Source organism: Ornithodoros turicata, chromosome 10 (genome assembly GCF_037126465.1).
Source record: "Ornithodoros turicata isolate Travis chromosome 10, ASM3712646v1, whole genome shotgun sequence".
Lineage (NCBI taxonomy): Eukaryota > Metazoa > Arthropoda > Arachnida > Ixodida > Argasidae > Ornithodoros > Ornithodoros turicata.
The window spans coordinates 1,037,893-1,051,649 of record NC_088210.1 but is presented as its reverse complement, the minus strand read 5'-3'; the positions used below and the strand labels follow the sequence as shown (position 1 = coordinate 1,051,649).

Sequence of the window (13,757 nt, the reverse complement as noted above, 5' to 3'; positions counted from 1 at the left end):
CGACACGCTTACAAGGGATCGACTGTATTCAAACACGTTCTGGCGGCTGCGGGAAGTTCTACGCTACGGAAGAGATTCGAAGTTTAGTCGATTATTTTTTTTTTTTTACACAACTTCGCGTGTTTTTTGACTTGCAATGTTTGGGGTATCGAGGCAACGAGGCAGTACAGTCCAATGTCGTGTAGGGATTTGCCAACCGAATCCACGAATCCTCGAATCCTAAGCAGGGATTCGAGATTCGCGAATAAGTTACACGTAGGAAGATGTATATGCCCAGACAGCAAAAGATGCTGCAAATCTATTGCATCAATGTTACCTCTACCTTGAAATGTTGCAGCGATGTTTCATGCCCACATTCGTCGTTGAAGCAATATACTTACTTCAATATTCATGTTATGTCTCAAAGATTGCGTAAAGCTAACATTGCGTATATTACTGAAGCAATGTTGAATGTGTTACACTCATGTAGCATTAGACTTAGGTAATGCGGCGTTTACATTGTTGATGCAATGTTTTGGAAGCAATGTCAATGTCATGTTGCAATTGCATTTCTTCCAAAACGTTTAACCAGCAACGCAAATTCAACGTTTGTGCAATATCTTTATTTCAATGCTTTTGCCGTATTTCAAAAGATGCGTAGAGCTACCAGTGTGATTGTGTTTCCGAAGCAATGTGCGTGTGAAGAAATGTCGCAGTTATTATGTGGTGTTTGCCAATTAATTCTAATGCAATGTTGCAATAGCATTGCTCACAAAACAATGCATCGGCGACCAAACCTTAGCGTTGCAGCACTATCTTTATGTCAATGTGTATGCTATATTTCGAAGGGCGCGTGGAGCTAACAGTGTGATTCTCTAGAGAGCAATGTTCCACATGGTACATTGAGGAAACGTCGCACCTTAGAAATGTTAACCCTAGGCAACGTCTCAAGCATTGCAGCAACATCGAAACAAACATATTGCTGCAGTGTTGCACGTTTTGGATGCAGCATTTCGGAAGCATTTGCTCCGAGTGCTCCAATAACACAATGTTTGCGCGATCTTGTTCTAGCTGCAATTTGCTCCGATAAACGTTGAATCAAATCTTCGGAACTTCCCGTGACTTTCGCCCGTCATTTATCAGTTTGTTTTCGACAACGTGTTCAAATGTTTCGGCAACGTTTCATGCAGAAATAGAATGTTACCACAATGCATCTAGTTCAGTGTTGGTGCAGCATTTTGTGACGATTCATTTTAGAAACATTACGATTATGTTGCTCAGGCAATGTTTCACGTGCTGCAGTGAGGAAACATTACAATTAGTGTGACTATTATGGGGAGAACAAATTCAGAGTGTGAGAGACATATTCTGGTACAACACTGCGGACGCACTATGGGAGATGACTATAGACAACAGGATCGAGACGAGGACAACATAATCTCAAGGAAAATTAATCCTATAGAGAAGATGAAATTAATTGCAATCTATTCTTACGTACATGTGGATCCGCGCTGACCCTCGATATATGGTTCTTCTATAGCGTCAGTGCGACCACGGCCCTTTAGCCCTCGCGTGGCATAGTGGTTAGAATGATCGGCTTCCGTGAAGAGACTGGGAGGCAACACGGGTTCGATTCCTCACTGTACTGTCTGCGGTTTTCCCAGAGCTTCCCGTTAGGCTTTCCAGGCGAATGTCGGCACCATTCCACTGAAGTCTGCCCAAGAGCAGGACGATTAATAACGATTAATAACTTCGATTACTGAATGTGTAAGTATACTGTGTTCACATGCACATATATCACCAGGACTGTAGTTTCTCCTCCGATGTTGCTTTTGTAACGTTGCTACACTGTAAAATAACTGGTCATTGGCAGTGTTGCACCAACATTGCACTATTTTTTGCAATGTTATTTGTGTAATATTGTTGCAACATAACGAAGCCGGTCTTTAGCAATGTCACATTTTTGCAATGTTGTTTCATTCACATCGTTGTAGCATAACGAAAGCATCTTTCATGATCTCTATGTACGTCGACGCATCCCATACCAACTGGGGCACTGTTCTACCGTTCATCACGTACGCTTACTATGCATCACGTCACGACATCACTTCGTTCACTCCGTTTTTCGTTTGTTTGTCAGATCCAGTGACACAGCTCTAGATACACTGTTCCTGTACATCACGCTGCTACGGTTGTGACTACGTCAGCGAACTGATGAGCCGTGCTGAAGAAAGTCACCATCTCGCCCGAACATATACATTGTTGGCCCAACAGAACCAAAGGGTTCAATGCGACGCTACCCACAGGACTATGAAGTATATTCCAGGGGACGTTGTTCGGTTCTGGAGACCAGATCCGTATCGCAAAAGCTCATGCGCCGCTACGTTTGGCCATACATACATATCTCGCCCGTCAACTACGTTCTTCAGGATTGTAACCCCACAAGACGCCAAGCTAGGTCATCTTCCAAGGAGGACGTTGTACATGTGTGAATCATACGACACTACCTCCGATTGATTGATCAGGACGACCAACCCTCCACAGGCGTGTATTGTGACAGGTAGACAACTAAGCGCGTACCGCAGCTCGTGCTCAGAACCCGGTAGTCTTTTAAGGAATAAAGCTGATTCTATACTCCTAACAACATGACGCCTCACTGGACAGATAAATGCTGTCCCAGTCTAGACGTTTCGTCCAAAAAAAGGTTAAATACAGTTTAGTGTCGAAACAGTCTAAATACAGCTACAGTTGTTTTATTTATTTTTATTTATTTATTTATTTATAAAATACTACAAACCCTGAAAGGGTCCAAGTAGGAGGGGCACAGAAAGTCTAAAATAATTTACAACAAGACACATATGTCACATCATGTAACTGCGTTTAAGCCTTTCACAAATGCCGTGACAGAGCGGTGTGAGACCTGTGCAGATGACAGAGAATTCCATTCTTCGACGGTTCGAGGAAAGAACGAATATTTAAAGCAGTCAGTCCTGCACTGGAATGGTTTAAGTGTGCGCTGATGGCTTAGCCGTGTTGATTGTGCGGCTGTTAGCCGGATTTTAGCGTAACCTTAGCCGTGCAAGGGGAAGTCTCACAGACGAATGCGGAGCAATAGAACCATATTCTTAGACGTCTAATAGGCATTCCCAAAGTCTACATTCAGACGTCTTTTAGACGTACACTAGCGCAGCTTGTGCTCGCTTGGTTGAATAGGAGGATGCAATGATAAGAAACGCAGTCACAGGGACACCGAACGTGGTTGAAACCGTCCTCTTCGTTTGTACTGGAATGTCTCGCGTCTGGAATGTAATGTCCTCCAGTGAGAGCCTCACCAACTGAAAATAGCAAAACGTAAAGTTTGAAACAAATTTTGTAAAGCCAAACGTAACCTTTCTATCTTGTCCGTGTATATAATTTTGCCTCAATAAAACACGCATACGTAATTTCGATGACTGTCTGGATGCTTGTTACCTTGAGGGTATAGGACAAACTAACTTTTTAAATTTCTTTCCGTTCAGTGGGAGCCATCAAACCCCTGCAACACTCAACTTCTACGAAATCCAGGAGAGGACCTTTCTCTTGGACTGGACTTGCCCGATGGTGTGCCGTGTGAGCCCTTTGAAAGTGACCCGGTAAGTCCTTGAGACGCCTTAAAATCCGTTGTAGTGAATCAAATAGCACACAGTGAAAGGAAGTCAGCTCATGTAAAGGAGTATTTGTTGTATACCTGATACTTCCAGACCAACGGCAGCGTTTCATGGCATTGGTAGTGACAAGGAAGTTCTCCACCGAATTCATAAATGTAACTTGATCTCGACTTGACTTGTAGCTCCTTGGAAACGTTTCAATGAAGTTCAGAAACCCTCTTCGGCTTGAAGCGTTCTGACGCGGCAAGCTCGACTTAACACATGTGGTGAAAATTTCAAGTTAGCGCTCGGGCTTCCTCGAACCCGATAACGCTCCATGTACGGCAGCTTCTGGAAGCAACATGACACTGTCCTCTCTTGACTCTACAGGAGCTGATACGTCGTCAGTTTGGTAACAGGACCTTCCCAGGCGAAAATCTGGTCTGGTCCCAGAATGGTCCAAGTTGAATCTGGTTCCAGTTGAATGTGGATGGTCCCAGCTGGATTCTCACGTGGAGTAGCTGGTTTCACTTTTGTGAAACCAGTGGTACCACTCTGACCTCAGATGGTTCCAGAAGTTCCAGCTGGAGCCTCACAGGTACCATTTTGTTCCCAGAATGGTCATGTAACCGACTTGAGATCCCAAGCTGGGGAGCTACCCCCTTTGAGATCCCATGGGGGAAGAGTCCACTCTTGCCATATACCCTGGTTGTTAGATATAATATTTTGATATATTTTAGCACGTGAATGATCTTTTTATTGCTTTTTATCCAGCTCCGTCTGCGATAGACAATATGCTGTAAGTTTAATTCATGCTAATATTATCGTCTAAATGTGAATATCGTAAGATAATAAAGTACCAGCAAATTGTGTAAAAGGCACATTCAAAAAATGAGAAACACTAGCTAAGCAATTAGGAAAGAAACAAAGGAGGAAAGGTAATCACAGAGGTTGATGCAATGCAGATGCAGTAACTATCTGGGCGCCACGGTACGCGGGCGGCTTTCAATTCAAATTCAAACGGCGAGAGACCAGCGGCATGGTCGAGTGGGCTAAGGCGTCCGCTCATTGGTGGTAACCAAGGTCGTACTCGGAGGAGGTAGGTTCGAATCGTACCACCGGCTGTGCTGTCTGAGGTTTTCCATGGGTTTTCCGAAGACTTTTCAGAAGAAGGTGGGCAAAGTTTCCCTTGAAGTCGTCCCTCAGCAAATCAGGGGAAAGAACGGTGCCACTAGGGGGATAATGGTTGGCCAGGAGCGTGCTATGTGGTGAAGTTCATTTTTAAGAGTGTACGTCTTGGGCCGGCTTCAGGGGGAACTGTACCGGCATTCGTCTGGAAATTCTTCGGAAAACCCAGGGAAAACCGGGACTAAAATCGCGTGTATGCGGTATTTGGGACAGCAGTGGCTGCGTGATGAACTGCGCACGTTTATGGTTTCGACAACGGCGTTATTTTGAAATTATAAGTGATTCTGTTACTTTTGTACGTGCGGAGTAAACACGCGGTCATGCGGTATTTCTGGCCTGTTCCCTGTAAAGTCCATAACCCCCTCTTCGTTTCGGTACCTGGAAAATATAACAAAAAATAAATGCATCATGCGACAGTTTACTCTCGTTGTGGGAGAGGTGTCCTACCAAAATTGGAAGATGCGATGCGACATCGCACACGGGAAACCCAGGACGCATACTAATGCACCTGTCCCCCACTCCTTTTTGCTGTCCTCTCTCCGTCTGTCCACATCTGTATGCCTCTCATAGCCCCGTTTGCTTCGCGGCGCTAATACGCAATGATAAAAGTACATTAAAAAATCAAACGTCGAGAGTTGCCGAGAGTAGCAGTTGGAACTTGGAAGCGTCACAGCAAGTTGGTTTTGTCTTCGGTTGGCGTGGCAGGGATCGTGTATCCCTGCGCTGTATAAGTTCGGTTCAAGTTCGGTTCAAGTTCCGGTTCAAGGTTATCGGTTCGGTTGAGGTTCAGCGCAACCAAAATAACGGTTTGAACCGGTATTAACCGGTTCGAACCGGCTTACGTGCGCTGTGTTAATCAGTGTACCACATGTGAGAGGTAATATCAGGTTCCGGCGATGGCTTGCTTCTCGTTCCTTTCCCTTACACCCTCGCCTATACACTTCATATGTAGGAAGAACCGTGGAGTTCACACAGCAGATCGTCCTTTACTGTACCAAAAAGTGTTAGGAGATGGCGTACAGCCATGGAGGAAGGAAAGAGAGGAGGAGCCTTATTGCTCTGATAAGCGAAGCCGAGATTGGAGGCCACTTTTGTGACATCACCGCTTGCCTTCCGGTTTCGGTTACATACATCTCTATGGGAGCCCCCCACACATAGTTTCGGAATACTTGGAGATGCGTGGTGGTAGCGCGCCGAAGTTGCCCCCAAAGTGGCGTGTGCAAAGCGAGCTCATTAGGATATTCAAGTACCGTGACCCTCTCGTGACTCCAAACAAGCTACAGCTCATCTCCTATCGTCAAGTCACTTGCCCCATGCGTCTATTTTCTGTCGAAGAGCCGTTGGCGCGCCTCCTTCGCTTCTTTCCTCGATGCGTACTGCACACCATTGAACTCCATTGCAAAATGGTACCGCAAATCCCTAAAGAAAAAGAAAAGAAAGCGGTCACGTGGTAGATACGAGCATCTCAGAGTCGCATCCGCGGGGCGGCACGCTGCTCTTGAAAAGTCGCTCCTGTGTTTCCTTCCTCCATGCTCTGGACCATGCGCCAACGTTTTTCCCGTGGTCGCTAGAGGTCTACCTTGCATCTGGATGTAACTGCGAACTATTAAAGTTTGCGTCGCCTTCACACTGCGACGCTGTATGAAAGGAACCAGCCGAGGCAACAATGCAAAGTGTAGCTGTCGTGTAGCACGTCGTTTTTTTTTACACCACGAGTCACCAAAATGTACAGGGACGTCGTGTACCTTTTGTAGGTGGGGCATCAGGAGGTGCATGGACTCACCACTTCTTGGTTTATCAATTTTTCGAATCTATGAATTCGGCAAGGTTCCGAGCGATGCTGGTGCGTGGCAGTCGAGCGGGAAGGTATTGTCGTCATGGTGATAACGATATGAAAAAGGAAAAGTGGGGATGTAAGTTTCGACGAAGTCGAACTAGCTGGCCCTGTACGCTTACACAGAGAAAGTACAAAGATATGGTGAGATCATGAGATTATGACAAAACAAAGAGGTGATGGCCAGAGAAGAAGAGAGCTGATGATGGAGTTCAACATGTAGTTTAAAAGTTTCGACCAAGTGAGTGCAATATGTCAGAATCGCTGGGAACACACGCAGCACACATTCAGCGAGTCATTGGATGTCCATAATCGCGGTTGCATGTAGGAAATCTTCAAGTGACCTCAGTGCGTCGTCGGACGACGGAAGACGGGACAGTTTCGCGATGTCGAAGGCTCGGGAGTTCACACCAGAGAGGCTCGCCTCTAACCCCCTTCGAGCATGAACGCATTTCCGACACTTGATAAGGATGTGTTCTGCGTCCTCTACAACGCCATACTCAGTATAGTTCGGAGAGTCTCGCGTTCCAAATTTGAAGAGGAGACGTGCGCTGTGCGGTACATTGAGCCATAGCCTATGTTAGGACAGTCGTCGTTTGTCGCGTGAAGGAGGGTGGTACTCGAGAGCGTAACTCTAGGTCGACCTTGTACAGAAGCGAACCCTGACCAGATCCTGTTAGCGAGGAGGAGCTGCACCTTTGTTGCTTGATCTCGTTCAGCATTCTCCCCGCGTCACCCTTGGTGAAATAAAACGGCATCATTTGGACGCGCCTGAGTTGAAGAGCCCGGTGTGCAGCAGCGTCCACAGCCTAGTTGCCTGCAATGTCACGTGACTAGGGATCCACTGCATTTGGATGTCATGACCTTTTAAAACTGCCGCATGGTATGTGTGCAAGACATCTTGTGCTGCTGATGCCAGGGATCCCATAGTAAACATAGAAGCTAGAGTCTGTAACGCCAATTTAGTCGCTATAGATGATGCAGCGAGCAACTGACGATCGCCATTTGATAAAACTTAGTGCAATGAGGACTCCATGAAGTTCAGAGGCCGAAGCAGAGGTGAAGCGAGACAGCCACATCGCTTTTTCATATTCGCCTCCGTGATAACAAACGCACACGAGGAGCCGGATTATGTTCGGTTCGGAAAAAAATAACGTTTTTTGCGATTTTCGATATCGCTTCAGTTCCGGTTTCGACCCCTGGTATAAACGTGTGCTTTCGTGCAATTTCTAACACAGTGCGATGACAATGATTCCTGGGAAACACAACGTCGCTATCGATATGCACGATCCCTGCCACGGCAACCGAAGACAAAACCAACTTGCTGCGACGCGTCCACGTTCCAACGTCAACTCTCAGCCAGTCTCAACCGGTCGGAGGAGTTTTGACGCTGAGAAGACGGGGAAGCGTACAGGGAAGAAACGGACCATGAAACCCTAAACCAACTGCACTCATTGCTTGTTCCGACGTTAGCAGGTACGAGTACTGACTATGGTGACTGATTCCTATTAATCAGATGTTCCATTTTAGAAAGTTAGGTGGAACTTGAAAAAGAGGATAAGGAGAGTTCGAAGCAAAGTAGCGACGGTGAGGCCAAACACAGTCAAAACACGCTGAACGTCCAACTATCAGCCATTTATTATTATTTCGCCAGCGCCCCCCCCCCCCCCCCCCCAACATCCCGAAGATAACATCCTATCAGCCAAACCGTACACGTATATAGATTATTTTTTAATTTTTTTGTGCTAAAGCTCCGTACTGGTGTACTCTGAAGAACGTTGCGGAAGTGGGGACCGAGGGAGCCTGAGGTGATCGATTCTTCTTCGCGTCCTATGGTGGGCATCCCCTATGTTCAAGGCACTTCACATAGGTTAAAAAAAGTACAAGAGAATCACGGTGTTAGTATTCTTTTTAGTCTGAGGGGCAACTTGTCGTCATTGCCTGCTCGTGTTGGTGTTGGTGGCCGCGCCAACGAGGGTGGCTGTCGGGTGGAGCACCGGCGTTAGCATACACCGTGCCGCACGGCTGTGGTGTACTCGGCCCCTCTTTCCTGTGGAAGAGCTTACATAGGTGAGCCGGGCTGTTGTATAAACAAGCGTCTCCGGGAGCACAAGAATAAAGTAGCGAAGCTCGCATAGTATTCGCAGCTTACCGTGTATAGCGGGGTTTGTGGGACCTTTGCTTTCGACAAAATTTTTTTGCATATCAGCAGATCGTCATCACAGACACGTGGTGGAGTCTTATCGTGTAGACAAGTTAGGTAACTGCGATGCTCTCCCAAGCATCACGATACTGAAAGTCGAGTGCAATAGGGGTGGTCGGTATGTTTCTTATCAATGAACTTCAGTTTCGCGAGTCTGTTCAAGGCCTTCCACTTACCCACCCACCCCTATTGCACTCGACTTTCAGTAGATTGTGCTGCTTGGGGATGTGAAGACGATTCGGGAGAGCAGAGGGGATAAATGTTTATTCCGGAGATGGCGGTGAAAGCGTCCAATTCCAATGAACTTCCCGCGCGGGGCCAGCGATGGCGATGAGTCTTCCCCGCAGCTTCCACGGGGCGAAAAAGGCACCAACCTGGCGACTGCAGGAGAAGCTTTAGCCAAGTACGGAGGGCTTAATCCGCGTGACTTGAGCAGTCTCCGTTGCCCGATGACGACTTCCATGTGGAGGGGTAACAGGTTCGACGACGTAACTGACTTCCGAAACGCGCTTGACGATGCGGTATGGACCGATGTAGCGGGAAACGAACTTTTCGCACGAGCCCGATTTGTGAAGGGGAATCCAGAGCGAGACTTGGTCGCCGACTTGAAAGCTCACATCGCGGTGACTCACGTCGTAGCGGCATTTAGCATGCCCTTGGCGCTCGTAGGTCCGGTATCTAGTCAGTTGACGGCACTCCTCTGCGCGAGTCGTAGCGTCAGCGAGGGTGGTCAGTGTCGGGGGTGTATGGGAACAAGGTGGCGATTCTGCTGAGAGGATCCCGGCCGTAGACTAGACGGAAAGGGCTGAAGCCGGTGTTGGCTTGGATGGCGGAGTTATACGCAAATGTAACGTACGGGAGAATGGAATCCCAGTTGTCATCACAGGTCGATATGTAGGAAGCGAGCATATTCGCTAGCGTATGATAGAATGTTTCTGTGAGGCTATTCTTCTGAGAATGGTACGCTGATGTTGGCCTGTGCACCACAGAAGAAGCCCGAAAAGTGTTTTGCAGTAAGGTGGCTAAGAACAATCTGCCGCGGTCGCTCACACTGAGACGCAGCGTGCCATGACGAAGCAGGGCGATTTCTTTCTCTTTTCAGCTGCCCTATTGTTCAACGTATTCGTTCAACGTATTGTTCAACGTGTTTCGTTATTCAACATTTCAACGTTATTCAACGCATTGTTCAACGTAACGATTCAACGTACCGAGTAGCATGGTCGATCGTAACTATGACCCAGCGGTTTCCGGAGGGAGTTTGTGGAAGGGGGCCAAAGAGGTCAATGCCGATTCGTTCGAAAGGGTGCTGGGGCGGTTCAAGAGGATGCAGAAAACCGGCAGGTGGCGGCGGAGAAGTTTTACGTCGCTGACACGTAATACAGGCGTTGACATAACCTAGCACGATGCTGTCCCGGCCAAAAGTAGCGTTTTCGGACTCTATTGTATGTTTTGAAGAAGGCAAGATGACAAGCAGTGGCATCGTCATGAAGGGCTCGTAGCAGCTGCTGACAAGGTCCTTTGGGAACAGCCAGGAGAAGGCGCGGACCTCCAGAACAATAATTACGTTTGCACAATAGACCGTCCGCTACAACAAAGTGCTTGCTTTGCAGGATAACCTTGCGATCTGTAGAAGGGCGGTCGCGCAGTAAGGTGAAGTAGCAGGTGAGAAACGGCAGGATTTGTCATCTGTTTGGCATGTAGAAAAGCAGGGTCGAAGGAGGCCACGGACAGAAATGGAGTGCGGCCAAAATAAGGGCATGATCTGGGACAGTAGACGTCGTAGGGGAGGAAGTGTATGCGTCCGAGGGTAGACTCGTCTACCCAAAGTTACTCCCCCCCCCCCCCCCGAGGGTAGAGGGCAGAGGGCGACGCGAAAGCGCATCAGCGTCCGAGTGGAGCCTTCCGGACCGTCCGTGGAGCCGTCCGCTGGCCGAGACGTCCGCTGGGATCTCAGAGAGTGTTAAGCCAGCAAAGCGCATGGTGGTCGGTTAGCACCGCGAATGGTCCACCGTGCAGGTAGGGACAGAACTTCTGCGTTGCCCAGACGATGGCAAGGCACTCCTTTTCCGTAGTAGTGTAGTTCTGTTGAGCATTGGAAAGTGTGCGGCTGGCCAATGCAGTTGGGTTTTATATGGAAGCTCCTGGAAAATGTTGCGCTAATACGGCCTCAATACTGGTATCGCTGGCATCAGTGTGCAGCTCCGTTGGGGCGGAGGGGTCGAAATGACAAAGAACTCGCGCAGAGGTGACAACCGATTTCAGGGGGGAATGAAGCAGCACAGTCTACTCAAATTTGGTATCCTTCGCTAGAAGGGAGGTCAGCGGTTCTGCGATGGTAGCGAAATCGTGGATGAAGGGACGAAAATAGCAACACAGGCCTAAAAAGCTTCGCAGGGACCGAGCGCCTTTTGGGATTCTCCCACAGCCTTGATCTTGTCGGGGTCAGGCGATATGCCTTGAGCAGAGGCAACATCGCCGATGACTTTAATATGATTATGTCCGAAGTGAAACTTCTTGTGGTTGAGCTGAAGTCCAGCCCGGACAAAACAGTCAAAAGCTGCACCGAGGCGTTGTAGATGTTAAGCAAATGTCTTGGAGTACACGATGATGTCATCCAAGTAACAGAGTCATGTGTGCCAACGAAGACCGCGAAGAACTGTGTCCACCATCCGTTCGACTGTGGAAGGCGCATTACAGCGGCCAAAAGGCATGACGGTGAATTCATAGTAACCTGGTTGAGGAGCCGATAGTCCACACAAAAGCGGATGCGTCTATCATTTTTGGTGACTAGTACAACAGGTGATGCCCAGGGACTTGAGGAAGGACGAATGATTTCTTTGGATAACATGTTCGAAAGTTCAGCCAACCCGTACACCATTGCCGAAAGGTTTCAGAGGCCCCAGCTGCTGAGCGACGAAATCCGGGACCACTGGATCAATAGAGCATTTGAGTAAGTTCCAGGGAGCAGCGCGCGCCCTGGCAGGGCGTGCCAGGAAATGCTGCGCAAAAGGACAGTGATTTCCTATCGTCTCCGATCGTCGTAGTCGTCTCACTGGTATACGCATCGTCGCTGTCGTTTTGCACAGCATTTCCCGGCACGCGCTTGCTTTTGCAAATGGCCTCTTCCACTGGTTCCACTTCGAGCCCATCATGAAACTGGTTGCACTTTCAACTGGTCCCAGTCACCAAATCGTCCTACATTCAAAGTCGGACCTGTCCAAAAAACCACTTTGGTATGGTGCCACTCCAGATGTTTTGCCCGGCTTTGCACAAGTGTTGGCGCAAGACGACGAGTGTAACACATTTTATGAGTCCTAGCATTAAAAAATGTCGTGCTTTAATGCTAGAAAGCAGATTTTGTGTACAAAATTCTATGAAAATCTCGCTTCCAGACGCAGTTAAAGTGAGCAGGGTGCAACTTGACGAAATAGGCTACCGGCAGGGTTCATGAAACACGCGGTCTGTCTGGAGCGAAGACAGGTCTCGGTGCAGACCTGCACAAGTCAAGATGCGGCTTCGAGTCAAAATACATCAGTGAATTCGGGGGTTAAAAAATATCATCCTGACTTGTAGTTGAAGAACATGGAACAACGGAAGTCGCCGTCAGCAAGAAATGATGACTTGGCTGCGCAGGGGTCGATAATGGAGAGCCGCAGCTGATTTCATAGCACAGGACCAACTCGGCGGGGAGGTCATTTGCTTGATATTTTCACTCAACGTAGCCGCTTCCTTACAACCCACGATTGACGACTGTTTTGTCAAACACTTCTAACGCGACCAATGGCATTTGTGTCAGTACAATAAACCGCTCAGATAAACCGCTCATTATTGTTGAATTGTAAGGTACAGGGTAGGTATCAGGCAACGCAATGCTCAAGTCATTCATTTCATATCTAGTTAGTTCATTCCAAATTGCACTGCTACCCTAAACCGTAAAATCGCTTTACACGCACGAGTCAATGTGCTGTCTGACTTGCAGAGGGGGTTGTTGCAGAAAGCGACATCAGCTCATATGGAAGCAACTTGATAGTATTGCGAGGCAGGATATGGGGAAAGCATATTGACTCGCGATTCCGGCTAGAATTTTTGCTAAAGAGAATTCCTGTTGAAAACTGTCGGTACTTTTTTCAATGGAGTGGCTTCCAGCAGGCTTTGCCTGTATTTTCGCTATCTCATTTATATGTGAAAGCCCCTAATTAAAAAGGTAGTTAATACATTCTTGCCAATTACTCATCCGGTAGTACGTCACCCATTACATGCCTTAATTCTCCAATCTCACTTTCTCAAAGCTCCTAGATAAAAGGCTATTATTATATTTTAGCTAGTTGGTCATCTGGTATAACTCCACATTAAATGCAGGCCTGACTGCATAACCCACAATCAAAGAAGGTATCTATGTAGCTCTCATAGCTTTTAATAAAAACCCAGTCTACATTGTTCTGAACAGGTCTAGTCCAAAGTGCTATATATACTCATGTTGTTATCTCCTACATATGTTCACGTGTGATGTTTTCTGATGAAACCACAGCTGTAGTCGTCCATGCCTCACCTACTTCTTTCCCAGTTGGGGCTTTTCGAGATTCATTTGGGCCATTTGGTAAGCATGGGCTTGCCAGATATTTCTAATGTGGTAATGCAGGACGAACTGGTTTAGGTTCACTGGATGTAAAAGACACAACTGGAATTAATTTTGTACATAGTGTAGTGGTAATGCTTCGATATGCAGAATTCTTTTGCTGGCGTCTGGACCTCATTTCTTTTACATATGATGATCCCTGAATAACGCGTCCTGGAGTAGCCATTCCCGAGTATTTTTGGCCTAAAATCTCAACTTTTTAAAGAAGACATTCTCTCATTTAATTGAATAATTTAACGAAGAATTGTGAACTAACTGGGGTGGAACTGAAGTGCAATGTTTAAGCAGTTT

General features: G+C 47.4%; 1 protein-coding gene across 2 annotated transcripts in view; it reads left to right on the top strand.

Moving 5' to 3' along the window:
* Positions 1-13,757, top strand: part of LOC135371279 (uncharacterized) — a 404,777-nt gene that overhangs the window by 302,699 nt on the left and 88,321 nt on the right. For both annotated transcript variants that reach the window (XM_064605383.1, XM_064605382.1), the window contains exon 9: positions 3,498-3,611. In XM_064605383.1, the coding sequence (XP_064461453.1) occupies positions 3,498-3,611 (114 nt within the window). The remainder of the gene's footprint in view (positions 1-3,497; positions 3,612-13,757) is intronic.